The following is a 26,417-nucleotide window of genomic DNA, read 5'->3' as shown; positions in this document are numbered from 1 at the left end:
CCGTGAGCCTGCCGTCCTTGACTCCAAATACCGGGCCAAACGAGGCTCCCAGCAGGGCCAGAGTAGGGCGCTGAGCTCTGGCTGGTGAGTGTGTGTGTGTACGTGTGCGCGTGCGTGTGCACGTGTGTATGTACGTGTATACGTGTGTGTATGTGCGCATGCACATGTGTGCGCGCGCGCGTGCACGTGTGTATGCATGTGTATACGTGTGTGCGTGTGCGCGTGCACGTGTTTGTGCACTGCGTGTGCGCGTGTGTATGTACATGTATACGTGTGTGCGCGTGCACGCATGTGTGCACTGTGTGTGTGTGCGTGCGTGTTTCCCCCCCCCCCTGCACAGAGCGTGCACACCAGGAACCGGGTCCTTCTGTCTGCACCGGCTGGATGAAGCGTCGACAAAGTGCCCGCTTGGTACCCGACTGACCTAGAACACCCAGAACAGCAGCGACCCCTCCACGCGGGCTGGCTCGGCTCAGCTCCGCGCCCAGGTAGGCGCTGGCAACATCCTGGCTTCAGAACGGCGAACCCTTGCCCAAGGTCGCACACAACCACGACGGGCCGGTCTCCACCTGCCGGAGGCCGCAGCGGCCTGGGGAAGAATGCTGGACATCACCAGGCAGGCGCCCGTGGTCCGCATGTTGAAGCTGTCTGTTGCTAAGTCCCAGTGGCGCTGGGAGCCGGTCCCCAGAGCTCCCGCAGGTGGGGGGCACACGCCCACGCCCTGCGTACTCCAAGCTCCGGATTCCTGGGACAAGGGGCCGACTCCTTGCTGCGTTTGTCACTTGTAGGGGCCAGCAGCGCCTCTGGCACCGGCGTGGGCCAAGGGTGGGATTGCTTGGCTCGTGGCGCGGTGAGCGGGCGTGCCGCTGGCTTCAGGCTCAGCTGGATCCAGGCACGAATCCGGCAGCCTCCTGTGGCTTCCCTGCACCTGAGCTCGCGCGCCTCCTGCAGACCAGCTTCCCGGAGAGTGAAGGAGGCAGCTCCCGGCCTCCCGTCCCGGAGGGGTCTGGCCGCCCATGCCGGCCGCCTCCCTGGGTGTCAGCTCCGAAAAACTCCAGGGGAGGATTCTGTCGCTCCCGGAGCCTGGGTCCTGTCCCAAACCTGCGGCCAGGGCTGAGGGCTGGCTGGCGCCCCACCTCTCCCAGCTCTGGAGGCAGAGAAGGGGTGCTCTGCTCAGACACCGAAGGGCCGGCCCGAGATGCCCTCCCGGGGAGTCTGGGGTCTGGGGACACCTGAGGTACAGGCGACATGCTCTCTGCACGTGTGCAGGCGGGGGGAGCTGAATGGGGCGGGTGTTGGGCCGGGCTAAGATGCCGGTTGCGACCCCCGCGTCTTCTCCCAGAGGGCCTGGGTTCGAGTCCCGGCTCCGCTCCGCATCCCAGCTCCCTGCTAAGGTGCACCCGGGAGGCGGCAGGGATGGGGCCAGCACTCGGGGCCCTGCCACCCCCGTGGGAGACTGGATGGAGTCTCCAGTTCCCAGCCCGCCCTGGCCGCTGCGGGCATCTGGGTGTGAACCAGCAAATGGGAGCATCCCTGGCTCCCCCGCCTCTCCGATAGAACGAGTTCCAAAAACTTTTTTTTTTAATTTATTTGACAGAGTTAGAGAGAGAGAAAGGTCTTCCTTCCGTAGGTTCACCCCCAAAATGGCTGCTACAGCCGGCGCTGTGCCCATCCAAAGCCAGGAGCCAGGTGCTTCTCCTGGTCTCCCATGCAGGTGCAGGGCCCAAGCACTTGGGCCGTCCTCCACTGTACTCCTGGGCCACAGCAGAGAGCTGGACTGGAAGAGGGGCAACCAGGACAGAATCCAGTGCCCATATGGGATGCCAGCGCCACAGGCGGGGGATTAACCAAGTGAGCCACACTGCCGGCCCCCTCACTTTTTTTTTTTTTAAGACAGTTATATATTTGGAAGGCAGAGAGAGAGAGAGAGGGAGAGAGGGAGAGAGAGAAAGGTCTTCCTTTGCCGTTGGTTCACCCTCCAATGGCCGCCGCGGCCGGCGCACCGCGCTGATCCGAAGGCAGGAGCCAGGTACTTATCCTGGTCTCCCATGGGGTGCAGGGCCCAAGCACTTGGGCCATCCTCCACTGCACTCCCGGGCCACAGCAGAGAGCTGGCCTGGAAGAGGGGCAACCGGGACAGAATCTGGCACCCCGACCGGGACTAGAACCCGGTGTGCCGGCGCCGCAGGCGGAGGATTAGCCTAGTGAGCCGCGGCGCCGGGTCCCCAAAAACATTTCTTAAAACCAGTGTGTAAAGCCGCTGCCTGTGACACCGGCATCCCACATGGGTGCTGGTTTGAGTCCCAGCTGCTCCACTTCCTATCCAGCTCTCTGCTATGGCCTGAGAAAGCAGTAGAAGGTGGCCCAAGTGCTTGGGCTCCTGCACCCACGTGGGAGACCCGGATGGAGTTCTTGACTGTGGCCTGGCCCAGTTGCAGCCACTGTGGCCATTTGTGGAGTGAACCAGTGGATGGAAGACCTCTCTCTCTCTCTCTCTCTCTCTCTCTCTCTCTCCCCTCTCTCTCTCTCTCTCCCCCCTCTTCTCTCTGTAACTCTGCCTTTCAAATAAATAAATAAATATTTTTAAAAAAATAAAACTCAGTAGGCGCTCACACACAGACTGTGTTGCCAGGTGGGGGATGACGGATGACCCGTATCATCGATGTCTACGTTTTCCAAGTCTCCTACACTAAGCGGGCGTCACTGCCAGATTTAGAAGGAACGGGGACATTCTCACAGAAGCACAGGCGCCGGGCTGGCCGGACAGCGGCCGTGGAGCAGAGGGGAGGAGGCAGCCGTGTCCGCCCTGTCCCGGGCAGGCTCAGCCCTCGACACCCAAGACCCAGCCAGCAGCCAGGCGGACGGACGCACCCTCCCTGGCGCTGCCCTGGCTCTGCTCTGAGCGGATCTGTAGGGTGCTGCTGCAGGGCGCTCTGGAGGGAGCCGGGCACTCAGCCCCTCCCAGGGCGATTCGCTGGATGACCTGGCAGGGAGCGGGCACAGCCTCAGCGACCTGGGCTGCAGCTGGAGCGGAGGAGGTCGGCTCGTAGGACGAGCACTGGGCCGGGAGCGCAGAGAGCCAGGCGCAGGCAGACACCCAGACGTGGGAGCTGGATCAGCCCCCGCCCCAGCAAGCCCGCAGTCCCAGGCCGTGGGGACACAGCCGGAGGAGAGGGGTCAGCTCCTAGCCGGCATGGATCCTAGCCGGCGTGGATGCCGTCGAAGTCAGAAAGGAAACCCCGGCTGTGGAGGGCACTTCTGTCTGCCCCCCACCCCGCCTCCCGCTCCCTCGCCCTGGGGCCCACAGACACCCAGGCCCTGCCCCGCGAAGCTGAGCTCCTTGTCCTAAGTGGCCCTGGCTGGGCTCCTGCTAATGCGCGCCCAAGTCGCTAGTCAGGTCCCTGCCACCTGCGTGGGAGACCTGGGCCGAGTTCCTAGAGCCGTTTCTGTCCCCTGGCCCTTGGGGGCACTTGGGGGAATGAAGTAGTGATGGACGCACTCTGTCTCTCAAATAAATTTTAAAAGACTTATCTATTCATTTTGGAAGTCAGAGCTGAGACTGGTGCTGTGGCACATTGGGCTAAGCCTCCGCCTGCAGTGCCGGCATCCCATGTGGGCGCTGGTTTGTATCCCGGCTGCTCCTCTTCCGATCCAGCTCCCTGCTAATGGCCTGGGAAAGCAGTGGAAGACAGCCCAAGTCTCTGGGCCCCTGCACCCATGTGGGAGACCTGGAGGAAGCTCCTGGCTCCTGGCTTCAGCCTGGCACAGCCCTGGCCATTGCGGCCATCTGGGGGGGTGAACCAGCAGATGGAATATTCTGTCTCTCCCTCTCTGTCATTACAGAGAGAATGGCCAGGGCAGGGACAGGCTGAAGCCAGGAGCCAGGAGCTTCTTCCAGGTCTCCCACATGGGTGCAGGGGCCCAGAGACTTGGGCCATCTTTCGCTGCTTTCCCAGGCCAGGAGGGAGCTGGATTGGAAGTGGAGCAGCCGGGACTTGAACGGGCGCACATACAGGATGCTGGTGCTGCAGGCAGCTTAACCCATTATGCCACAATGCTGGTTCCAATGTAGTGTTTTTTTTAAAAATCAAGTAGGGCTGGGCAGGGTTGGCTGGGGGGGGGGGGCCTTTACATGTGGGGATCAGAGAGTGCGTGGGGAGCCGGGAAAGGTACGGGCGGCTGTGTCTGTTGGCGCAGGCTACCGAGCTGCTGCAAGGAGCCCCAAATGTCAGGGAATTTCACAACAAAGATTTATTTCTTGGCCTTGCAAAATCCACTGGTCAGATGACTCGAGGAGGCGGCGGGTGACCCAGGCGGCCGAGAGGCCTGGAGAGCTGCTTGGTCCCCTCCTAACCAACGGGGCGGGAAGGGGAGACACCGCCCCGGGTGAGCCGCCCGGGCTGGACCGGCAGTGGCGGAAGAGCGATCCACGCGGAGGAACAGAACACGCAGAGACTGGACAGTGGACACCGGGGCGGGCCGGACGGAGGGCCGGGGCGGAGATGGGGCAGGCAGCCCGCGCCCGGCCCGCGGGAGGTGCTCGGACTGCGTCCCAGCCGGTGTGTGCGCGCGGCGCCTGGCACCCAGGGCCCCGGAGACGCAGCGGCAGGTGTTCGCCCGGGCCGGCGGGCGGGGGCTGCGCCCGGGGCCGGGGGCGGGCACCGGCCGGGATAAACGCAGTCGCGCCGGCTGCCCCAACCAGTTTTCCCGGTTGAGCCCGGGAAGCAAACGGTCGGGGGGATCAGCCCCTCTCCCCAGGGGCCCGGCTCCGCGGCCACGCCCACCTCGCAGTCCCTCGGCTGGGGGGAGGGGGCGGCAGGGGCGGCGCAGCGCCGGTGCGCAGAATCCCCTCGCCCGCAGGTTGTTAGAGCTCGGCCGAGAGAGAGAGAGAGAGAGAGAGAGAGAGAGAGAGAGAGAGAGAGAGAGACTGTCAGGCCCCAGGCCAAGCGCTGGGCGGCCTCCTGGGCCGTCCCGCCCAAGCCCCTCGGACCCGAGGATCTGCGCGCTCGGCCGCCTGCCCGGGGTCTCCGTGCCTGGTGTGCAAGATGAGTGCGGGGCGAGGCCTCCAGGGTACCGGCGGGCATACAGGAGGCGCCCAATAGGAGAGCCGCTGCCGCAGGAGCAGGCTGGCTTTCCACCCACACTCCCTGGGGGCCCACACGAGGCCTCAGAAGGTCTTTCCGCACCGGCGTGGGGGAGGAGGGGAGGAAGTGCGTGTGCCTTGTCTTCCCATAACTGACGCTCCGGGGGTGCCCGGGAAGGTGCCTGGGGGTCCCCAGGGCCGGCTGTGTCTGCAGGCAGCAAGCCCTCCGTGTGTGACTGCGACTGCTGGCGGCTGAGCGGACGGACGGACAGAGATGGCTGGGTAGACGGACGGATGGACAGACTGGTGGATGGGTAGATGGATGGACGGACGGACAGATGGGCGGATGGATAACTGCATGGTAGATAGGTGAATGGACAGGTAGATGAGCGTGCGTGCGTGGGGCGCAGCAGAGGAAGCCGCCGCCTGTGGCACCAGCACCCCATAAGGGCACCAGTTCGAGAACCAGCTGCTCCACGTCCCATCCGGCTCCCTGCTGATGAGCCTGAAAGGGAAAGCAGCGGAAGATGGCCCAGGCGCTGGGCCCCTGCCACTGACCATGAGACCTGGAGGGGTTCCAGGATCCTGGCTTCAGCCTGGACCAGGCCTGGCCATTTCGGCCATTTGGGGAGTGAACCAGCAGGTGCAAGATTCTCCCTCTCTCTCTCTCTCGCTGTAACTCTGCCTTCTCAAATAAACTTTTAAAAAATATTTTTAGGAAATGAATAACTGCCTGGGTGAATGAATGAATGGACTACTTGCCCATCCCGAGGGGTGACTGAAGAGGGAACAGCGGTGAGACTGCTTGCCGGTCCCCAGCCCCAGGCCCCTGGGTCTCTGATTCTCCCTCCCAGCCATTTCCTGCTGTTTCTGGAACATTCTCAGGAGCCCGGCACTTCCCACTCCACCCCACCCACCCACCCCCCACTCCCAAGCACGCCCCCCAGGTACGCCCCGGGCCACTGCGCACCCCCCACCCCCCACCCCACCCCTGCAGCCTGCGTAGAAGTTGAGTGGCTCCTCTGACACCCCACCCCCCCCCGGGCCCCAGCCTGGGGACAGAGGGCACGAAGGAACAAACACAGGGCCTGGGATCAGAACAGGTCCGCGGCGGGAGGGGCGCCTGCGGACGCTCGGGCTTGGTGGGCAGCTTCGGGACCCCCGGGTGCCCGCACTGCGGCCTGGGTCCTCTCCTGCGTGGCTCCCGGCCCCGGCTTAGGCACAGTCTAGCGGCTCCGAATCCGGGCAGTCCGTGGGTGCTCAGCTCGGGCCCAGCTGGCTGGCGGGGCAGGATGTCACCGGGCTTGCTCGCTGGTTCTTGGCACCTTCCTGTCCCTCCGCGGCCACCTCTTGGGTTTGCTCTGTGGCATGCACAAGCCTGGCCAGGGCACAATGACCGCATCCCAGAGTCTGGGTTTTCTTTTTTCTTTTTTTTTTTTTTTTGACAGGCAGAGTGGACAGTGAGAGAGAGAGACAGAGAGAAAGGTCTTCCTTTGCCATTGGTTCACCCTCCAATGGCCGCCGCGGCCGGCACGCTGCGGCCGGCGTACCGCGCTGATCCAATGGCAGGAGCCAGGAGCCAGGTGCTTTTCCTGGTCTCCCATGGGGTGCAGGGCCCAAGCACCTGGGCCATCCTCCACTGCACTCCCGGGCCACAGCAGAGAGCTGGCCTGGAAGAGGGGCAACCGGGACAAAATCCGGCGCCCCAACCGGGACTAGAACCCGGTCTGCCGGCGCCGCTAGGTGGAGGATTAGCCTAGTGAGCCGCGGCGCCTGCCAGAGTCTGGGTTTTCTAAGTGCCGTCTGGCACACTTTCACATGAGCTCGGCTGGGGACCCTGCTCCTGCCACCCCACTGGGACACGTGTGCTTGTCCACGCCATGCCCTTGTCCACCCTGGCCCCCAGGCCCAGCCTGGTGCCCCTCTCCCACGCGTGGCACAGAGAGGACTGGGGTTGGGGCAGGGCCGGGCACGCGGCAGCTCGGAGGGCATGGTGACGCCAACCAGAGACTGTATCTAGACCCAGGCTGGGGCTCCTCCCCCATCCAGGCTCAGAGACCCCTGAGGACCAGCCCGCTGCCACGATTTGGGGTGGGGGTTGTGGGAACGGGGGGCCAGGGCTCAGGACAGCAGTCGTAGGCCGGCAGGACGGGGAATCCAGCGCCTGTTGGCCCCAGGGGGAGGGGCACACATGGGGAGGCAAAGTCGTGGGCTGGTGGGGGCTGTACCCAGGCGGCGTGCACGCCCTCGGCCAGCTCCAGGGGCCTGGCCTGGGGTGGCGGCTGCTCCAGGCCAGCTCAAGGCACCCTAAGGAGAAGCCACAACACGCAGTGTGTGGTTCTGGTGATTCTGCACACGGATTAAACGCTCTGACGTTTGCATTTTAAACAAGTGTTGCTCCCCGCTAACCACTTAGGACTCCTGTCCTGGATTGGAGGACGCTGAACAGGAAGCTGCAGACCCGGACAAGGCGAGAGACGCGGCCGCGCGCTCAGCTCGGAGCCCATCACTGTGGGTGGGGGCGGGGGCTCTTGGATTGGCCGGGCCTGGGCACGTGCCCACACTGCGGTCTAGAGGTCCCTGTCCGCCCGGGAGACCTGGATGGCGCTGCTGGCTCCTGCCTTTGGCCCTGGCCATTGTGGCCATTTGGGGGATGAACCAGCGGATGGAAGACCTCTCTCCCTCCATCTCTGCCTTCCAAATAAATAAATCTGGAGAGAGAGAGAGAGAGAAAGAGAGAGAGAGGGAATCTCCCATCCGCTGGTTCACTCCCCAAATTCCCACAGCAGCCAGGGCCGGGCCAGGCTGAAGCCAGGAGCCGGGAATCCCGTCCAGGCTCTCACGTGCTGGCAGGGCCCAAGGACTTGACCTCTATACCCCTGGGGTCCTGGCGTCCCAGAGCTCGCCTGTCGGAACCCAACCCCGCCGCCCCGACACCTGGGCCCCGACTGCTTTTCTCACAAACCCAAACCCAGCCCGCAGCAGATCCCGCCAGCCTCCTTCCGAAATCACTGCCCCGCCACTTTCCTAACCACACGGCCGCCGGCCCTAACCCCCGCCCTGCGCCCCTGCCCTGCCACCGCCCCTCCCCTCCTCACCATCCCAGCGGTGTGAACCCCGGAACCGGCGGGCAGGCGGGGCTCGGCCTCAGCGTCTCCAGGAGCAGTGTCTGCCGTGGCCGTGGCGTAGCCTCCCGCCTGGGCTGAGCTCAAGCTCTGTGAGATGCCACTGGACAGGGCTGAGAAGGAACCAGGCCAGCGTGAGCGAGCCCCGCCCACCCCACCCCTACTTCGGGCCTGCTCGGAATACAGCACCAGTCCTCCCTGCGGTCCCCAAGGCGCCCCTGGTCCCAGCACCCTCACCACGTCGCCACGCACCCCTGCTGGCTTCCCGCTGCTCTCCCCATCCCTGCTCCCACCTCAGGGCTTTGCACTTGCTTGTCCACCGCCAGCATTGTCCTCCCGGCCCCTGCTCTCCTACTGAGCGGCTCGGGGCTCTGTCGCCCCGACTGCCCGTCCGGCGTTCCGGCTTCATCCCCGCGGGGCATCGTGGTGTGCTTCCATGTTTGTCCATCTCCGCACTAGAAGCACACTCCGGCCAGGGCACTGCGCAAGCCTGGGAGGAGCCACCAAACCACAAAACCTCCGGGTGCCAGTGTGACCTTGAGGGACCCCCAGAACCCCTGCGTGGGCACTGGGGGGCGCCCAGGGCCCTGCCCTGCACCTGTGGTCCGGCTTCTTCTAGGATAACTCCACGGCTAACTCATTCCATTCATTCATTCACCATTAAAGAAACAGTCGCTGGGGACCGCCCTGCTCGGGGCCGGCCAGGGGTCCAGGCACCCAGAACTTGACGCTGGTCACAGCCATCCCGCCCCTGCCCGCACTGAGCTCGCACCCCACGAGAGAGGAGGTGATAAGAGGTAGACGGGCACCTTCGGGAGAGAGGGCCCCCCTGAGGGGGCGGCATCCAAACCGAGCCCCGAACAGCAGCAGCAGCTCGGCCGGGGCCAGGCAGTGCCTGCCACGGAAACAGCAGGTGCACAGCCCCCGGGGCAGCAACAGGCTTGGCATTCTTGTTTTTCAATTTTTATTTATTTATTTGTTTATTTATTTGAAAGTTAGAGTTACAGAGCGAGGCGAAGAGATGGAGGGAGTTTCCATGGCCGCCAGCCGTGGGGGCTGGGCCAGGTCGAAGCCAGGGGCCAGGAGCGAGGGGTCCAAGCATGTGGGCTGCCTTCTGCTGTGTCTCCCAGGCCGTCAGCAGGGGGCTGGATGGGCAGTGGAGCAGCCAGGACTCGAACCAGCACCCATGTGGGATGCCAGCGTCACGGGCAGAGGTGCCAGAGTGCCAGCCCCAAGCGTGAGAGAGAGGAGGAGGGGTCAGAGGGGCTGGACCGCGGGGCGCCCCACAGGGGTCTGGTGGGCTTCCCCTTCCACAGCACAGGGTACGCCGGGTGCAGAGGGCGGGCTGGGGGCACGCACAGGCGGTGCTGGCGGCCGCCGAGCAGGGACAGTGGACAGACCTGGGTTACGGAGTGGGGGACGGCCAATGGGGTTGGATTTGGGGGTGGAGGGATGAGGGAGGAAGGATTTGGGGTGCGGTGAGCCCCCACCCACACCCCTGCCTGGGTCCTCGAGGGGCCCGGCTCCGCCCCACCCCCACCAGGATGAGCTGCAGACCTGGCGGCCACCTTCACGGTCCCTAAAGCAGGGACCTGAGGCCACCCCTCGGCTCGCAGTCGGGGTCCCCAGGGGGCGTGGAAGGCACCTGCGTCTCGTGGCGGATGCCGAGCTGTGTGCCCGAGACGCGGGGCTGTTCTGCTCCTCGTCCACCTCTCTGCCTCCTAGGGAGCAGGAGCTCTGGCCAGGGCCAGGCCGGGGCCACCAGAGTGGGGACAGCACAGGCAGCAGGGCCCCTGCAGGCTCAAGGGGGTGGGGGGCTGGGGGATGACCAGCTTAGCCTCTCCCCCCCGCTGGCCACTGACCTAGCCCACCTGGGCCTCAGTCTCCCCTTCTGTGAAATGGGCACATTACCAGCCACAGGGTGCTCAGCCCGACATGCGGAGGTGGGGAGGGCAGGTGCTGAGCCGGCTGGGCTCGGCCCGTGGGACAGGGTGGCGCAGACCCAGGGCCTCGTCCCCACGGCTCTGCCTGTCCTGGAGAAGTGAACGGTGGCTCGGGGACCGCGGGACCCGGGCCCGGGTGGCACAGGTCCGGTTCCTGGGGCACAGGGCCCTGGATTGGGGGGGCAGCTGGCCTGAGCGGGGTCTCTGTGTTTTGTTGGTTTTTGCCTGGGCCTGGTCCAGCCCCATTCCCATGGCGGCCACCTGGGAAGTGAACCAGCAGACGGGAGATTCTCTCTCCCTCTCTCTCTGTACTTCTGCCTTCAAGCAAGATAAATCCTTAAGAAGAAAAAACGTTCCCCTCTGCCCCCCACCCCTTGAGGCCCCGGTGCCGTCTACCTGCTCTTTCCAGGGGTCTCCGACTCAAACGAACAGAGAACTCCCCTGCACCCCCACCTTTTTAAAATTTATTTAGTTATTTAAAAGAGCAACAGAGAGAGAGAGAGAGAGAGAGAGGGAGAGGGAGAGAGAGAGGGAGAGGGAGAGAGGGAGAGAGGGGGGAGAGGGAGGGGGGAGAAGGAGAGAGGGGGGGAGAGGGAGAGGGGGAGAGGGAGAGGGAGGGAGGGAGGGGAGAGGAAGGAAGGGGAGAGGGAGGGGGAGAGGGAGAGGGGGAGAGGGAGAGGGGGAGAGGGAGAGGGGGAGAGGGAGAGAGGGAGAAAGAGGGAGGAAGAGGGAGAGAGGGAGAGAGGGGGGAGAGGGAGAGGGGGAGAGGGAGAGGGGGAGGGGAGAGGGAGGGAGGGGAGAGGGAGGGGGAGAGGGAGAGGGGGAGAGGGAGGGGGGGGAGAGGGAGAGGGGGAGAGGGAGAGAGGGGGGGAGAGGGAAGGAGGGGGAGAGGAGAGGGGGAGAGGGAGAGAGGGAGAGAGAGGGGGAGGGGGAGAGGGAGAGAGGGGGAGAGGGAGAGAGGAGGAGTCTTCCATCCACTGGTTCACTCCCCAAATGGCACTCCCCCGCCAGTACCTGGGTTCAGTTCCCGTCCCGGCCCCTGCAGACCCGGGAGGCCACAGTGACGGCTCAGGTAGCCGGGTGTCCGCCCCCACAGGGGGACCCGGATGGAGCTCCTGACTCCCAGCTCCTGCCCTGGCCCAGCCTGGGCCACTGCAGGCATTTGGGGGAAGGAACGGATGGATGGAAGCCCTGCCCCTATATATATATATATATATATATATATATATATATATATATATATATATATAAAATAAATACCTTTTAATCAAAATACGAAAAAGAGCAAACTGGGTACTTTTTTCTTTCTTGGTTCAGTGATGCTTAACCTCTTCACAACCATATTCAGAAGCAGAAAAAACAGGGATTTTCCAAAAATTCCTGCCACTGCTTCCCAGTCCTCCGTCCCAGGAGACACGGACAGGCGTGGGGTGTTTGAGCTGGCGCTCTCGGGACGCCGGCAGCCCAGGGTGCGGCCCTGGCTGTCTCGGCTCTGGCTCCTGGCCCCGGGAGGCAGCAGCGAGGCTCGGGAAGCCGGGCCCTGCCACCACCTGGGACCTGGGTCGAGTCCCTGGCTCTCGGCTTCGGCTTGGCCCAGCCCTGGCCGTTGCAGGCATTTGGGGGGTGAATACTGCTCTCTCTCCCCTCTTTGCCATTCACATAAAACAAAATTTGGGGCTGCGTTGTGGCGTAGCATCCCATGTGGGCGCCAGTCCGAGTCCTGGCTGCTCCATTTGGGATTCTGCCCCCTGCTAGCACGCCTGGGAGAGCGGTGGAGGACGGCACAGGTCCCTGGGCCCCTGCACCCACACAGGAGACCCCGAAGAGGCTCCTGGCTCCTGCCTGGCCCAGCTCTGGCCACTGCGGCCATCTGGGGAGTAAGCCGGTGGATAGATCTCTCCCTCTAACTCTGCCTTGCAAATAAAGGAAATGTATTACCCCACAGAGGGAATGCAGATCGCTGGGTGTGTGTGCGTGTGTGTGCACGTGTGCGTGTGCGTGTCTGTGTCCTCTTTCACCTGCAGTCTGTAGCTGCCTCCCCCAGTTAAGGGCTCATAAATGTCTTCCCAGAAAAACACCGGCAGCCTTGGAATCTGTCTGCCGGGGACGGTTCCAGGACATCCCCTCCCCCTCGGATAGCCCAGTCCCCGGATGCTCCGGCTCCTTTGCTGACTGCAACACCTCGCACAATGCAAATGTCCAGCTTCCGCGCCAACACCACGCGAGGGCAAACAGCCGCGCGAGGCACCTGCCCCTTCTATGCGCGCTCCACCCAGACTCCAGCGAGGCCCGGCTGCTGGACACCCGGCTTGGGCTGAGGCTCGGCGGGGACTCGCTCGCGGGGGGCAGGGCCCTGTGCGCCTGCGCCGCCCCAGAGGAATCCCAACCGGGCCTCTCCTCCCTGGGCCTCGCCTCGCTCCCTTTCCTCTCTGTGGTCCTGGCTCACCCACACGTGTCCCCCGCCCCCACGCCGCAGGTCTTGCTGGCCCTCCGAGGGCTAGCAGTGGTGTGCAGCGCCCACAAAGAACCCCAGGTAAACAGCTTGTGCAGAGCGGGCTGCCCCTGCCAGCTGAGCCCGGGCTGCGCCGAGCCCGCCCGCACGGACAGTCGGGACCCGGGCCGGATCTGGGGCCAGTTGAGGCCTCTCCCAGCAAAGTGAGGCCTCAGCTGAGCCCCGAGAAGTGACCGGTGGGGGATCCCGGGGCGGGGGGGAGGGGTACTGGGCTCAGGGCCAAACTGCTCAGTGCCTGGGGAGTTTGCGCAGCAGACATGCCTGTGACCGGACCCCAGGGGGCCAGCGGGGCTGGGGCACCAGCAGGGCCGGGCTTGGGGCGTCCCTGGAGCCTGAGACCCCCAGCAGCCTCCCCCGACCTGGCTGCTTCCCCACGGCTGCTCTCTCCCTGGGTCCCTCTTCCTCGGCACTGACTCCTGCCTCAGTTTCCCTTCCCCAGCCCTGCCGATTTGCTCCAGTACCCAGCCAGCTGTCACAGGGCGGGGGGCGGGTGTCAAATCCCCAGCCCAGACCCTCACTCAGCCACATGCAGCACAGGGCCTGCGCCCCCACCTCCCCCAGGAATGGGGTCAGCTCCCTGGTGTCAGTCTCTGTGGAGAGCAGGTGGCAGGTGCACTCCCGCAGAGCACGCCTCACCCGAACGCCCACACCTCCGCCCTCTGGGCCCCAGCAGAGGGTCGTGGGCGACGCTGCCACTCAGGGGCCTGTGCCCAGGACCCAGCCCTCCCGACGGCCTCCCCCACCCCCACCTCTCTGAACCACTAAGCCACTAAGCTGGGTGGAACCTGAAGGCAAGAGTCTCACCTTTTTTTCATTTCAAAGCTTGTTGAATTAGACAAAAGGCCAGCCTTCCTCCCTGCTCTCCAGCCCCCACCCCACCCCCACTCTGGTGGCCGCTTTCTCCCACCCACAAACCCACTCGGGTGGGGGCACAGCGTGCGCTGGGAGCAAATCGCACCCTGGCCCTCCTTCTCGTCTCCCCTCCCAGGTGTCCTTCCCCGGGCACCTGCAGGGGGCCCAGCCCTTCTCTCCTGCATCCCCCAGCCCCTCTCCCCTTCCAGCACCCGGCGTGTGGGGGTGTGCACGGCGCCCCCTCCAGGAAGCTTCCCTACACCCCAGGTCCCGCCCACTCGCTCGGTCACAGCAGACCAGGCTGGCCCCACCTTCCACCTGGGCAGTGTGGTGTCACCGGGTGGAAGCAGCAGCTGTCCCACCGCCACCGCCCCCCCGCCCCAAGCAGCCCCTTGCCAGACACAGGGACCCGACTGCCAGACTCCGACCTCGGGGTCGCCCCGCGCCTCCTGCGGACAGGGCCTCCAAACGCAGCCCCAGCACCCACGGGCCACCCTTCAGCCCCCCTCCCGGCCGGCCACACCCTTCTCTGCGTGCAGTGCAAACCTCAGCGGAGCCCGACCCTTTGCTCTGGGGGCCGTGCGCGTGCTGGCCACAGCCTGCAGTCCCCTCCCTGGCCTCTGGGTCAGCGCCAGGACCCTAACAGCCGTCGCCGCCCCAGGCCTTGGGGCCAGGACGCCCAGGGAGCTGCGGCTCAGAGGGGGTTACACCCAGCCGGTCAAGCCCACTGGAGTGCTGATTCGCGCCCCAGCTCCGTTACCTCCAATTCAGCTCCCTCCTAACGCCTCCTGGGAGGCAGCGGATCCAGCTCAGGGGCTGGGGCCCTGACAACCCCCAGGAGACCCAGGGGAGTTCCCTGCTCCCGGCCCCTGCCTGGCCGGCCCCGGCACAGCAGTTATCTGAGGAGGGAACCAGCGGAGGGCAACGCTGTCTCCAACACGCCACCTTTTAAGTAGATGAGAAGGAACATTTTTAAAGACAGAGACGCAGGCAGCTATCAGGGTCTCCCGGCCAGTAGCAGGGCCTTGGGTTTGAACTCAGGGCTCCTGGCTCCAGGACCTCCCAGGAGGTGGGCGGTGACCTGCGGCCGAGCCTCCCGGTCCCGCGGGAGGCCTCGCTCTGTTGTCCGGTGTCCCGGGAAGCCCCAGGGCAGAGCAGCAACAGGGACACGAACAGAGGGAGGAGGGCATCCCACTGCCAAGGTCGGGCAGGGGGCTGAGCGAGTCAGGGACAGGCGCTCGCCGTGTGCCAGGACCGGGCTGAGGCCTGCCCGTGTCAGCCACTCCGGCAGGCATCTCGCGACTGTCCCCACTGCACAGATGACGTGACGGGGGCTTGGAGACTCGGTGACTTATGACCTTGGCACGGAGGGGACAGCCAGGGCTCAGGCCAGGGCTCTGCTCTCCAGGGCGTGGTCACGCGTCCCACTGCCCCAGACACCTTGGCCCGAGGGAAGGACCAGCCCCCAGAGCTGGAGGACGCACAAGGCGTCAAGGAGTCGGCGCACACGGGCAGCAGGTGCGGAACAGAGGCTTTAATCCAAACAGCAGTGACGGCGCGGGGGCGGGGCCGGGGCGCGGGGGCGGGGCACGGGGCGGGGCCGGGAGGGCACTGGCCTGGCCCCGGGCTGCTGGGGCTCCCCTGGAAAGTGACGTCTGTGACGCTCATGGTTCTGTCCAGGCCATCGGCCAGGTCCCGGGTCAAGCCCATGTCTGCTGTGTAGACCCCAATACAGGAAAGGGGAGGCGAGGAGGGCAGGCCTGGGGGCCCAGGACAGCCCGGGGGGCTCAGGGACCAGCAGCTGAGCCACATCCCTGCTCCCGGGGCCTGCGCTGCCTCAGAGCCAGGGGCTGGGCTCAGGGAGCCATCACCTCACCCCGTGCAGGGAAGGGGAGAAGTTGGGGGAGGGCTGCTGCCTTCTGTGCCCCCCACAGCCTGCTCGCCCGCTGCCCGGGGCACAGAGGTAGCAGAAACAGCCGGGCCCAGGACCACCGAGCGAATCCAGGCTCTCTGCAGACACAACGGGCCCAAGCCCCTCCCTGAGTCTCTACCACCACCACCCCAGAACATTCTGGAAAGACAGGCCTCACCCCAACAGCTGGGCCCTCCAGGGAGCCCAAAAGGCAGCTGCCACAGGCAGGCTACCGCTAGGAAGGGGGAGGGGGGTGGGGCTTCGGCCAAAGGGGAGAAGCCAGGGTGAGAAGCCCAGGCGGCCCCAGCCCTAAGGCAGATGCCCCCTGGACAGGGCTGGGAAGTGCCCACTCCCAGGATCCCAGGAGCAGCCGCCCGCAGCCTCACCAAGGCGGGGGGGGGGGGGGGGGCAGCAGTGGGCAAGGCCAGCGGCTCCGTCCCACAATGCCACAGGACAGCCGGGGCCTCTGAACGCCGCCGCACAGGACGGGGGGGAGGCGAGTGAAGCCGGGGACGGAGGGGGCCCACAGCCGGGGGCCCAGGCCCCCTTCCTGCCCGTCCGCTGCAGGTGAGCTCAGCACACTGGCTACACTTTGGTCATCTCTCCCAACCTGGGCGGTTCGGCCTGTGCTCGGAGCCCCCTCAAGCCCACCCAGTAAACAGCCTCTCACCACACGGAAAGAACAGAGGGAGGGGGCGGGCGGGCAGCCAGGAGCCCCCGCGGCCCCCCTAGCCGGAGGTGACGGGGTGGATGGGCAGCAGGCTTCCGAACTTGAAGTGCTGGATCACCGGGAACTTCTCCAGGCACTGCAGGGAGGAAAGGGCGGGCGCTGAGGGCCGCGCTGCGGTGGCCTGACCAGGAAGCCGAGGCCGGGGCAGCTCGGCCCGCAGCGAGGCCGGGGGCTTCGTCCGGCCCCGGCCTGAGGGGTGATGACGGTTTCTTCTGTCCCTGTCACCCCTGCCAACAGACGCCCCAGCCCCAGACGGGCAGCAGCGAGCAGAAGCCAAGGAAGGGGCCGCCCTGATCCCCGGCCCTCAGCCTGGGGGCAGCCCCTGGAGACCCCAGACACGGGCTGGGGGCATCTGGAGCCCCGACCCCCGTCTGAGGACATGCCCCAGCCCTCTCCCTCCACCTCTCTGGGCTGCAGACTGAGACAGCCAGAGGCAGCTGACATGCCTGCCCCCCAGGGAGGGGCGGGGCAGTGGGGGGCAGCAGCACTGAGCAGGGGGGAGACACAGGCAGCCCCAGCCTCTCTGCACCCGGGGCATCACCAGTGTGGTGCGCTCCGGCCCCTGACCACAGGAGGGGGTCCCCAGGCTGCGTGGGGGAGCCGCCTCTTTCTGACTTCTTTTTTTTTTTTTTTTTTTTTTTTTTTTGACAGGCAGAGTGGACAGTGAGAGAGAGAGACAGAGAGAAAGGTCTTCCTTTGCCGTTGGTTCACCCTCCAATGGCCGCCGCGGCCAGCGCGCTGCGGCCGGCGCACCGCGCTGATCCGATGGCAGGAGCCAGGAGCCAGGTGCTTTTCCTGGTCTCCCATGGGGTGCAGGGCCCAAGCACCTGGGCCATCCTCCACTGCACTCCCTGGTCACAGCAGAGAGCTGGCCTGGAAGAGGGGCAACCGGGACAGAATCCGGCGCCCCGACCGGGACTAGAACCCGGTGTGCCGGCGCCGCTAGGCGGAGGATTAGCCTAGTGAGCCGCGGCGCCGGCCTCTGACTTCTTGACCTCCAGGCGACACAGGTGTCCTGACGCCCGTCCCCTCGCCTCCCACAGTGGCTGTGTCAGCTCCGAGGGGTGCAGGACAGGCGCACAGGAAGTGGGGAGCAGGAGCTGGGGTGGTCCCTGGGGGAGGAGAGCAGGCCCAGGCCAGAGGCAAAGGCAGCTGCCACTGCGCTGATGTCATCAGGAAGTGGTGGGAGTCTGTAAAAGGACTCCCCGCTCCGGCCCGAAAATTCCAGAAAGGGTCAAAGGTCAACTTGCTTCTAGCTCTCATCCCAGCAAAGCTGCAAAAGCAAGAGGGGCAGGAGCTGAAGCTCTGTCTCCTCCGCCCACGGACCCCCGGCCCCTGGGGCAGAGACCAGATGCAGCTGATGGGGTCCATGCAGCTGGAGGCCCAGGCCTGGAGGCCGGGACCCCAGGGTCTCAGAGGACCCACCTTCCACGGGGAAGCAGGCCCTGGGGCCGGGCCAGGCGACGTGGAGGCAGAGAGCCAGTCCTGTGCCACGGCCACTACTGCCGGGCCCGGTCCGCCTTGGGTGCTGCTCAGCGAGGCCTCCTCCCTCCAGCAGCCTACGCTGGCCAGCGAGCCGGCTCCGCTAACGCCCACTGGACCTGCAGACTGAGGGTCCTCCTAGTTCCTCCCTGGGCCTAAAGAACCAGTCTGAAAGAACAGGGACTGCTGGCTACTGACTGGTCAGCCAGCGCCTGAACACGGCCTGGCGGAGCCCGAGCTCCGGGTCCCTGTTTCCTGCTGGCAGTGGGCAGTGGGCGTGTCCCGGGCACAGGCCCTGCGCTCCCCCTGGCTCCGCCCAGCAGCTCCAAGTCCTTTCACCTCTGGAAGGAGCAGGGAGGGGAAGGGGCCAGGGCCTCTCACCCCACCCTTGGGGCACCCAGGGTCAAGGTCAGTTTAAAGTCACCCAAGGGAAGAGACCCGCAGAGGACGGCACTGGGCACTTTCGGCCAGGAAGGCACGGCCAGTCTGGCGCAGGGCAGGAGGGAGCCGGGTGGCCCAGCACAGCCACGCACTGGAGGCTGGAACCTAAACACCTGAACACCTAACCAAGGGCTGTGAGTCAGAGGAAGGGAGCTGAGGGGGAGGGGCTGAAGGGGGAAGGGGACAGAGGGCCAGGCCGGCAGCTCAAGGGCATTAACCCCTTCATGGCCATGGTGAAGGAGCATCTGCACCACCAGGAGCCCCTCCCCCGGCTGCGAGAGAGGTCGGCAGCCTCAGGTGGGTGACACGACACCAACGCTGGGGCCAGGCGACACCGGGGCCAGGCCGGGTCCGGGCTGGGGCCTCAGGTGAGGCACTTCCACTCCCACGGCCCAGCCACAGCCAGCGGTCCTCAGACCTGCGTGCCAAGCCAGGGCAGCAGCTGCGTCCTCCCCACCGGGCAGACACACCCTGGGTCGAGAAGGGCAGCAGCCTCCCAGCAGGGGGAGCCCACGAAGACGCCGGAGGCGGTCACTGCCATGGCCACGGGCAGGTGGCGCCTGCCCTCACCCCAGGACCAGACTGCTCCCAGGCCACCTCAGCGCTGTGCGGCGGGGACAGACCAGGCACAGAGAGCACGCAGGGGTCTCCGGTCCCGTGACGAGGGAAGCCACCCCCTCTGCCACCCAACCCTGGCCGCAGCAGGCCTCGCCTCCACCTGAGTGCGCGCCAGGGTCTCCCGGCCAGCCAGTCCCCACACAGGCGTCTCGGAGGCCCAGCGTCACACGGGCCGGCCTGGGACCCCGAGAACCGTGGCGCGGGGGAGCGGCAGCGACAGGCGCACTCACCTCGGCCTTGTACATGCGGATGAGCCCCTGGTTCACTTTGGACCAGGAGGGCACGGCACTGATGTTCCACAGCTGGTTCGAGTGCTCGGCGAACGGGCCCGTCTTCATCTGGAGGAGAGAGGCCTCGGCTGGGGCGGGGGCCGCAGCCCCTCCCCGCTCTCCCACACGGGTGCACGGGCTCCCCTCGGGAAAGTCTACCCCTTCTTGCCCACCCCTCCCAGTCACCCCTTTCTGCCACAGCTGTAAAAGGAGTCTGACTCCTGCCACCCACCAGATCCTGCGACCCCTGGAGAACACAATCTCCCTGAGCAGCCTGCATCCCGCCCCTCGGCCTGCACCTGCCAGGGCAGAGCTGGGAGAGCGCCAAGGAGGGTGCGACCGCACACAGGCGCCCCCAGCCCTCTGCACGGCCAGCCGGTGCAGGAGGGGGGCCCTGGCCGCCAGGAGCAGCCGCAGGGGCATGGACGGCTCCAGTCCCGGCGCACCCGGAGCCCAGGCAGTTCGCACGCCAGCAGGAAGCACAGCACGTGGGTGAAGCGTGGGCACCTGCCTGCAGCCCTCGGATCCCACAGGGAAGCAGGTCACGGCCACCCTGCGCCTCCCCCAGCCCCCAGCTGGCAGGTAGCATCCCTGCGGGGGCCAGGACTCGGCACCTGAGGCCCCGGCTGCAGCAAACAGATCAGGAAAAAAAACAGAGAGCCTGAGTCTGGAAAGGAAGCCGACTTGGACCTGAGTCTGTGGAAGGTTCCAGAAGAAACTGCATAGTGGCTGTGGAGGGGGCTGGGCTGCTCTGGGGAGAAGAGAAAGGAGGAGCCCAGAGCCCTCTCCATCCCGGGGCCTGCTAACCTGCTCATGGGGAAAGCTCAGGAGGCACCGGCCCCGCCCCCAGGGAGCTGCTGCCGCCTGCCCCTCTCGGCGGCCTCTGGCTTCTCCAGCAAGGATAAAACTTTGCCGATGGAAGTCAAAAAGCTGCCATTTTAGCGCTGAAATCTCCCGGCTGGCCCCAGGCCCCTCGGCGGGCCCGGGGGGCTTGGTCCCTTCACACAGGCCCCCTCCTCCACGAGGGCGCAGGAGCCCCAGCCCGTTGGGGCCTCCCCCCTGCGCAGCCCGCTGCCAGGCCCAGCTCCCTCCAACTCCACCCTCCCGCGCCAGGATCACGGGGCCGCGTGAGCTTCACTCTGGACAAGGCCCGGTGAGCAAACCAGCCAGGCGCAGGCGCAGGGCCTGCTCGGCTTCCAGGGGCACGGAGGGGAGCCCCAAAAGAGCACGGGGGGCTGGAGCAGTGCCAGCGGCAGGGCCAGGAAAGCCGGGGGCTGCCCCCCCCCAGCCGCACCAGGCCCAGGCCTCGAGTCCTTGAGAAGGAGACTGCAACTCTGGGAAAGGCAAACAGAAGAGGGGGAAGAATCGGGGGCGAGAAGACAAAAAAAATGAGCTCATTGCAGCCACAAAGGGAGGCGCGGAGCGGGCTGCAGGCCCGCGGTGACCCCAGGGGAATCGGTGAGTCAGAGCAGCCATATTGAGCAGGAAATCACTCCCAGACGCCGTTCCTGCTGCACTCCCCAGAGGCCGGCCTTTGTAAGCGGGGCCTGTCAGCAGGGGAGGGGGGGCGGGGCGGGGCTCGCACAGCGCCTTCCTGTCAGCTCCCTCCCTCCCAGCTGAAACCCGATCCCTCCCTTCCCAAAACTCCAAATTTAGAAGCCAGATTGAAACTGAAATTCTTTTCCTGCCTGCCCTGGGCTCTTAAAGGCGCCGGGGCCGCATTTCCCGCGGCAGCCGAAGCCCTCCCAGGTGGAGGCCCTGTGCGGGAGCGCGGGCAGGGGCTGGCCCCTCTCCCAACTTCCCGGCTGCACCGGCCCTCCAGGGCCGACAGTGCCCCGTCCTGCACACGGGAGCCGGGCCGGCCACTCACTCACCCCGGAGGGACTGCAAAACACCGCCCACTGCTCCGAGGAGCAAGGGGGCCAGCGGCGGCCACACAGGCCTGGCGGAGGCTGGCCCCGGCCCCTCCTGGGCTCTGGGGCCGCCCTCCTGGCACCAGCGTCTAACACCAGGCCCAAGAGCCCGGAGCCCAGGAGAAGCCTGGCCTTGCAGGAAATGTGCTGAGCAGCCACAAGCTGCGCCCGCCCCTTCCTCCGGCTCCGGTCTCCCTCACTTAAAGCCACGAAAGCCTCTCCCAGTCCAGTGTGGCTTTAGTGCCACCTAGTGGTCAGCACAGCCTTCCAGCAGAGGACTGGAGCCCTGACTCGGGGAAGCTTTGGGCCCAAACAAGCAGAAACGCCAAGTTTCCACGTGGCATCAGCTCCCCTGCCGAGGCCCGGCCTGCCCTGCCTCCCCACAACTACTGACAGGGTTCTCTGCGTCGGTAACTCTGCCTTTTAAATAAATAAATAAATGAACCTTTAAGGGGAGGGGGGCTGGCACTGTGGTGTAGCGGGTGAAGCCCCCGCCTGCAGTGCCGGCATCCCATACGGACACCGGTTCGAGTCCCGGCTGCTCCACTTCCAATCCAGCTCCCTCTTAATGGCCTGGGAAAGCAGATGGCCCAAGTGGGCCCCTGCACCCACGGAGGAGACCCAGATGAAGCTCCTGGCTCCTGGCTCTGGACCAGCCCAGCTCTGGCTGTTGCAGCCATCTGGGGAGTGAACCAGCGGATGGAAGACCTCTCTCTGTCTGCCTCTGACTTCCTGTAACTCTGCCTTTTCAAATACATAAATCTTAAAACAAACAAAAAACCCAACACCGACAGGGACGCAGGAGCTTGGTCAGCCACCAGAGGGCGCCAAACAGCATAGCCTTCCAGGCCCAAGCTGCCAGCTGGGAGCGGACTGCACCCTCTCCCGGCCCTGCTCCTCCAGCTCACGGGGTCTCCTCACTCTACTCCCAGGAGAGCAGCGCGCGGCTGGCTGCCCGAGGCCCCCACCTCGAGTCCGCCGCACTGCTGAAGGCAGCAGAACCGGGAGCGGAGCGCTGGCCACCCGGCCGGCAGCCCCGGCCGCATCTGCTGACTCGGAAAAACCGAGTCGTTCCCCTCTGGCATCTGGAGCTCGCAGCCGCCTGGGCCGCTGCTGACCAGACCAGGAGCTCGGAGCAAGGCCGCTCCGGCAGCCTCTCCCTCTGCGGGGCTCGGCGGTCACGGGTGTGCGGTGTCCGGGAGGTGACCAGCAAGGCTGCAGCCCGCACGCGGGCGCCTGCGAAATGCAGGAGACGACCCCTCTGCAGGCAGCAGAGCCAAGGCCACTGGGAGCCGCGCGGTGTGTGTGTGTGGTGTGCGGTGTGTGTGTGGTGTGCGGTGTGTGTGTGCGGTGTGTGTGTGCAGTGTGCAGTGTGTGTGTGCAGTGTGTGTGTGCAGTGTGCAGTGTGTGTGTGCAGTGTGTGTGTGCGGTGTGTGTGTGCGGTGTGTGGTGTGCAGTGTGTGTGTGCGGTGTGTGTGTGTGTGCGGTGTGTGGTGTGCAGTGTGTGTGTGTGCAGTGTGTGTGTGTGGTGTGCAGTGTGTGTGTGCGGTGTGTGTGTGTGTGCGGTGTGTGGTGTGCAGTGTGTGTGTGTGCAGTGTGTGTGTGTGGTGTGCAGTGTGTGTGTGCGGTGTGTGTGTGTGTGCGGTGTGTGGTGTGCAGTGTGTGTGCAGTGTGTGTGTGTGGTGTGCAGTGTGTGTGTGCGGTGTGTGGTGTGCAGTGTGTGTGTGTGGTGTGTGGTGTGCAGTGTGTGTGTGTGCAGTGTGTGTGTGTGCGGTGTGTGGTGTGCAGTGTGTGCGTGCAGTGTGTGTGTGTGGTGTGCAGTGTGTGTGTGCGGTGTGTGTGTGCGGTGTGTGTGCAGTGTGCGGTGTGTGTGTGTGGTGTGCAGTGTGTGTGTGTGCGGTGTGTGTGTGTGTGTGCGGTGTGTGTGTGTGTGTGCGGTGTGTGTGTGCGGTGTGTGTGTGCAGTGTGTGGGTGTGTGTGCGGTGTGTGTGTGTGTGGTGTGCAGTGTGTGTGTGCAGTGTGTGTGTGCGGTGTGTGGTGTGTGTGTACAGCCCACTCCCACCACCAGAGGCACCGGGAGCAGACGGTGCCCAGCTCTCCGGTCCTGACGCCACGTCTGACTCGGAGGCTGGAGGGGCAGACCATGCTCCGGGGGAAGCTGCCCTGTCGCCAGGCGGCCGCTGGGCCTGCAGCCGTCACCCTCCACCCTGGCAGCTCCCGCGGGATCATCCCACCGCCGGCCGCGGGGCCCTGCCTGGAACACACCCCCCGTGACGCCCACCCCTCGGCAAGGCCAGCTGGGGACTGTGTCTGAGCCCTGCCCAGGGGCCCCGGGGGGTTCAGGACAGACACTAGGTTTGGGGGGCAGGTCCTGGCCAGGCAGAGCTGGTGGGAGCTTTCTGGAGAGGCCGAGCAGGGCTCCGTGAGCGTCCACCCCGGCGCCAGCCCTGCGGCCCTCACCTCGGTGATGAACAGGATGCACTCCAGGAACATGTAGTCCTTGTGGTTCTCGTTCACGGCCTTCTCGTCCACAAAGTGCCTGGGCTCCAGGAACGGGTGGTCTGGGAAGAGCAAGAAGCCCTGGGCCTCAGGATCGGAGCCTCCCAGCCCCGCCCTGGGCACGGGGCCCGGCAGGGGGACCCACCCAAGGGCCGGGCCGGGCCAGGGTCCTGTCCACGCACCCACGTACCCATGGGCACCACTGCGGCAGGTCGCGGGGCCCGGCACACCTAGCCACAGCCTCGGTGCCGTGCTGCGTGCGCCACGCCCGAGCCGGCTCGGTTATCTCAGCGAGCACCCCTCCACCCCCTGCACCGCGGGCTCGGCGTCCCGGGCTGACTGCGTCCCTCGCTGGCACCTGGCGGCCTTGTCGAGCGACCAGGCCACACCACAGAGGTTTGTGGAGGTACGGGGGATTCAAAAAGCTCACGGAAAATGTGTATCAATGACAAACATACGGCGGGTGGATTTCAGACGTTTTTGCGCCGAGATAAACTAATCTTTGATGCCGCTTGCCGTGAAGGTCCTGGAGTGCCCCGCGTGCTCAGGACGCTCGCAGAGGCGCAGCCCCCAGCACACAGCGCTCACACTCCGCCGGGCTAAGGGGCCCTGAGCGCTCACAAGCTCCGCCCAGCTCTGCCTCCCTCCGGCTGTGCCGGCAGGGACCCTCCCAGGGCTTCGCCAAGGAGACCTGAGGACAGCGCCGGGCGCAGCGCCACCCACCCCACCCTCTGGTAGAGCCCCCAGGTGGGAGGGCGCCAGCAGGCAGGCGCACCTGAGCCCACACGGGCGGGCCCGGTGCCCGGCCCTAGGCAGCAGCTTCCCGAGGGGCCCCTTGCTTGCCAACAGTGGACGACGCTGCCCGGAGCTGAGCGCGCCTCCCGCCAGGCTGTCACACACCAGGCGCACGGCCCTGCTCCAGCCCGCATCACTTCCCGGCAGCCCGGCCAGTGCGGTGCCTGCTTTGCAAGCAGGACAACTGGGAGGAGCGGTGCCCCCCGCCCCGCCCCCGTACCTATCAGCTGGGAGCTGCCCCAGATGAAGGGCAGGAACTGGAAATCGTCCAGGCCCCACACCCCCTGGCTGCCGGCGGGCTCCATCCGGTAGGTTTTCTGGAGCTTCCGCATAACCTCAAGGTACCTACACGGAGGGGAGAAGGAAGAGAGCCAACAGTAAGACAGCCTGGGCGCCCCGAGGCCACGCCTACCCAGGAGCACAAAGCCGCAGAAAGCCCCAAGACCTGGGCTCCCCATGGGAGCACTGCCTCTCCTCTGCCCTCCACTTCCAACTGTTAAGGTCCCCAGAGATGGCAGCCCCGTCCCTGGGCTCCACCACAGGCCTGCTGTACCCGTTACCGCTGGGTCACTGAGGCCACGCCAGCCCGGTGTCTCCCGCACAGGCATGCTGCACCTGTTACCACTGGGCCACTGAGGCCATGCCAGTCCGGTGTCTCCCACACAGGCGTGCTGCATCCGCACCGGGCCACTGAGGCCACGCCAGCCCGGTGCCTCCCACACAGGCCTGCTGCACCCACACCGGGCCACTGAGGCCACACCAGCCCAGTGCCTCCCACACAGGCCTGCTGCACCCACACCGGGCCACTGAGGCCACGCCAGCCCGGTGTTTCCCACACAGGCCTGCTGCACCCACACCGGGCCACTGAGGCCACGCCAGCCCGGTGCCTCCCACACAGGCCTGCTGCACCCACACCGGGTCACTGAGGCCACGCCAGCCCGGTGCCTCCCACACAGGCCTGCTGCACCCACACCGGGCCACTGAGGCCACGCCAGCCCGGTGCCTCCCACACAGACCCCGGTGAGCACCAACAGCCTCTGGGCCGCACGCCTGTCCCTGGGGGTGAGCCCAAACCCGGCAGGAGTCTCGGCCGCGCCTCACCGGTTAAAGACCTTGAAGACGATGGCTATCTGGTCGTCCACGCGCAGCACCCCGATCTTGCACAGACAGCACAGGAAAGCAGCAAAGGCTGCTTCGTGCCCTGGGGAGAGACACCGGCCACGGCCACGGCCACGGCCACGCTGAGTCTTCCACAAACAGAGCCGCGACTGACCCTGCTCTCCCCGAGCCCACGTCACAGGTCAGCGGCCCTGGGAGGGGGCTTGATGCCAAGGCACTGGGGCTGCTTTCCCGTCCAGAAAGAACCAGGCCCTGCAGCCAGCCCAGGACCACCCGCTGCCTCCTCCGGGGCCCGGGCCGCTGACTTCCCCAACGGGCCTTTAGACGTAGCTGGCCGGCTCATCAAACCACTCAGCGACTCCTCTCTACGTATTCCTTAAGGATTCAATTTATTCAAAAGGCAGAGATACGGAGGGAGAGGGAGAGGGAGAGGGAGAGGGAGAGGGAGAGGGAGAGGGAGAGGGAGAGGGAGAGGGAGAGGGAGAGAAGGAGAGGGAGAGAGAGGGAGAGGGAGAGAGGGAGAGAGGGAGAGAGAGGGAGGGAGAGGGAGAGAGGGAGAGAGAATCTTCCATGCGTTGGTTCACTCTCCAAATGGTCACAACACCAGGTCACAGCCAGGAGCTGCCTCCGGGTCTCCCACGTGGGTCAGGGGCCCAGCACTTGGCCGTCCTCTGCTGCTCTCCCAGGTGCATTAGCAGGGAGCTGGACAGGAAGTGGAGCAGCCGGGACTGGAACTGGCGCCCGAGCGGGATGCTGGCGCTGCAGGCAGCGGCTTACCCACTGTGCCACGGTGTGCCCCTCTCAGTGTTTTCCAGTCTGGGGCGGGCTTTGTGGTGCAGAGGGATAAGCTGCCACCCACGACGCCTGCTCCCCGCGTCAGAGCACCCATTTGAGCCACCCTTGCGATGCAGCTCCCTGCTGGGAGTGCGAGAGGAACCAGTCGATGAAGGAGCTCTTTGTGCCTCTGTCACTCTTTCAAACAAATAAAAGAAATAAAGTTTTACGTAATTTTCACTTGAAAGGCAGAGTGAGAGAGGAGCCTTCCATCCGCTGGTTCACTGCCCAAATGCCCACGGCAGCCAGAGCCGGGCCAGGCCGAGGCCAGGGCCAGGAGCTCCATCCGA

The 26,417-nt window shown here is 65.6% G+C and overlaps 1 protein-coding gene across 2 annotated transcripts in view; it reads right to left on the bottom strand.

The window, feature by feature from the left end:
* Positions 1–15,029: 15,029 nt before the first annotated feature.
* Positions 15,030–26,417, bottom strand: part of PTPA (protein phosphatase 2 phosphatase activator) — a 29,110-nt gene continuing 17,722 nt past the window's right edge. Inside the window, exons 7-11 of one of the 2 annotated variants that reach the window (XM_070071405.1) lie at positions 25,276–25,375; positions 24,395–24,519; positions 23,341–23,441; positions 18,929–19,036; positions 15,030–16,233 (exon numbers count right to left, since the gene is read on the bottom strand). In XM_070071405.1, the coding sequence (XP_069927506.1) occupies positions 16,156–16,233; positions 18,929–19,036; positions 23,341–23,441; positions 24,395–24,519; positions 25,276–25,375 (512 nt within the window). In that variant the 3' untranslated portion in view covers positions 15,030–16,155. 2 annotated transcript variants of the gene reach the window in all.

Source organism: Oryctolagus cuniculus, chromosome 1, assembly GCF_964237555.1.
Source record: "Oryctolagus cuniculus chromosome 1, mOryCun1.1, whole genome shotgun sequence".
Lineage (NCBI taxonomy): Eukaryota > Metazoa > Chordata > Mammalia > Lagomorpha > Leporidae > Oryctolagus > Oryctolagus cuniculus.
This window is presented reverse-complemented; position numbering and strand designations above follow the sequence as displayed.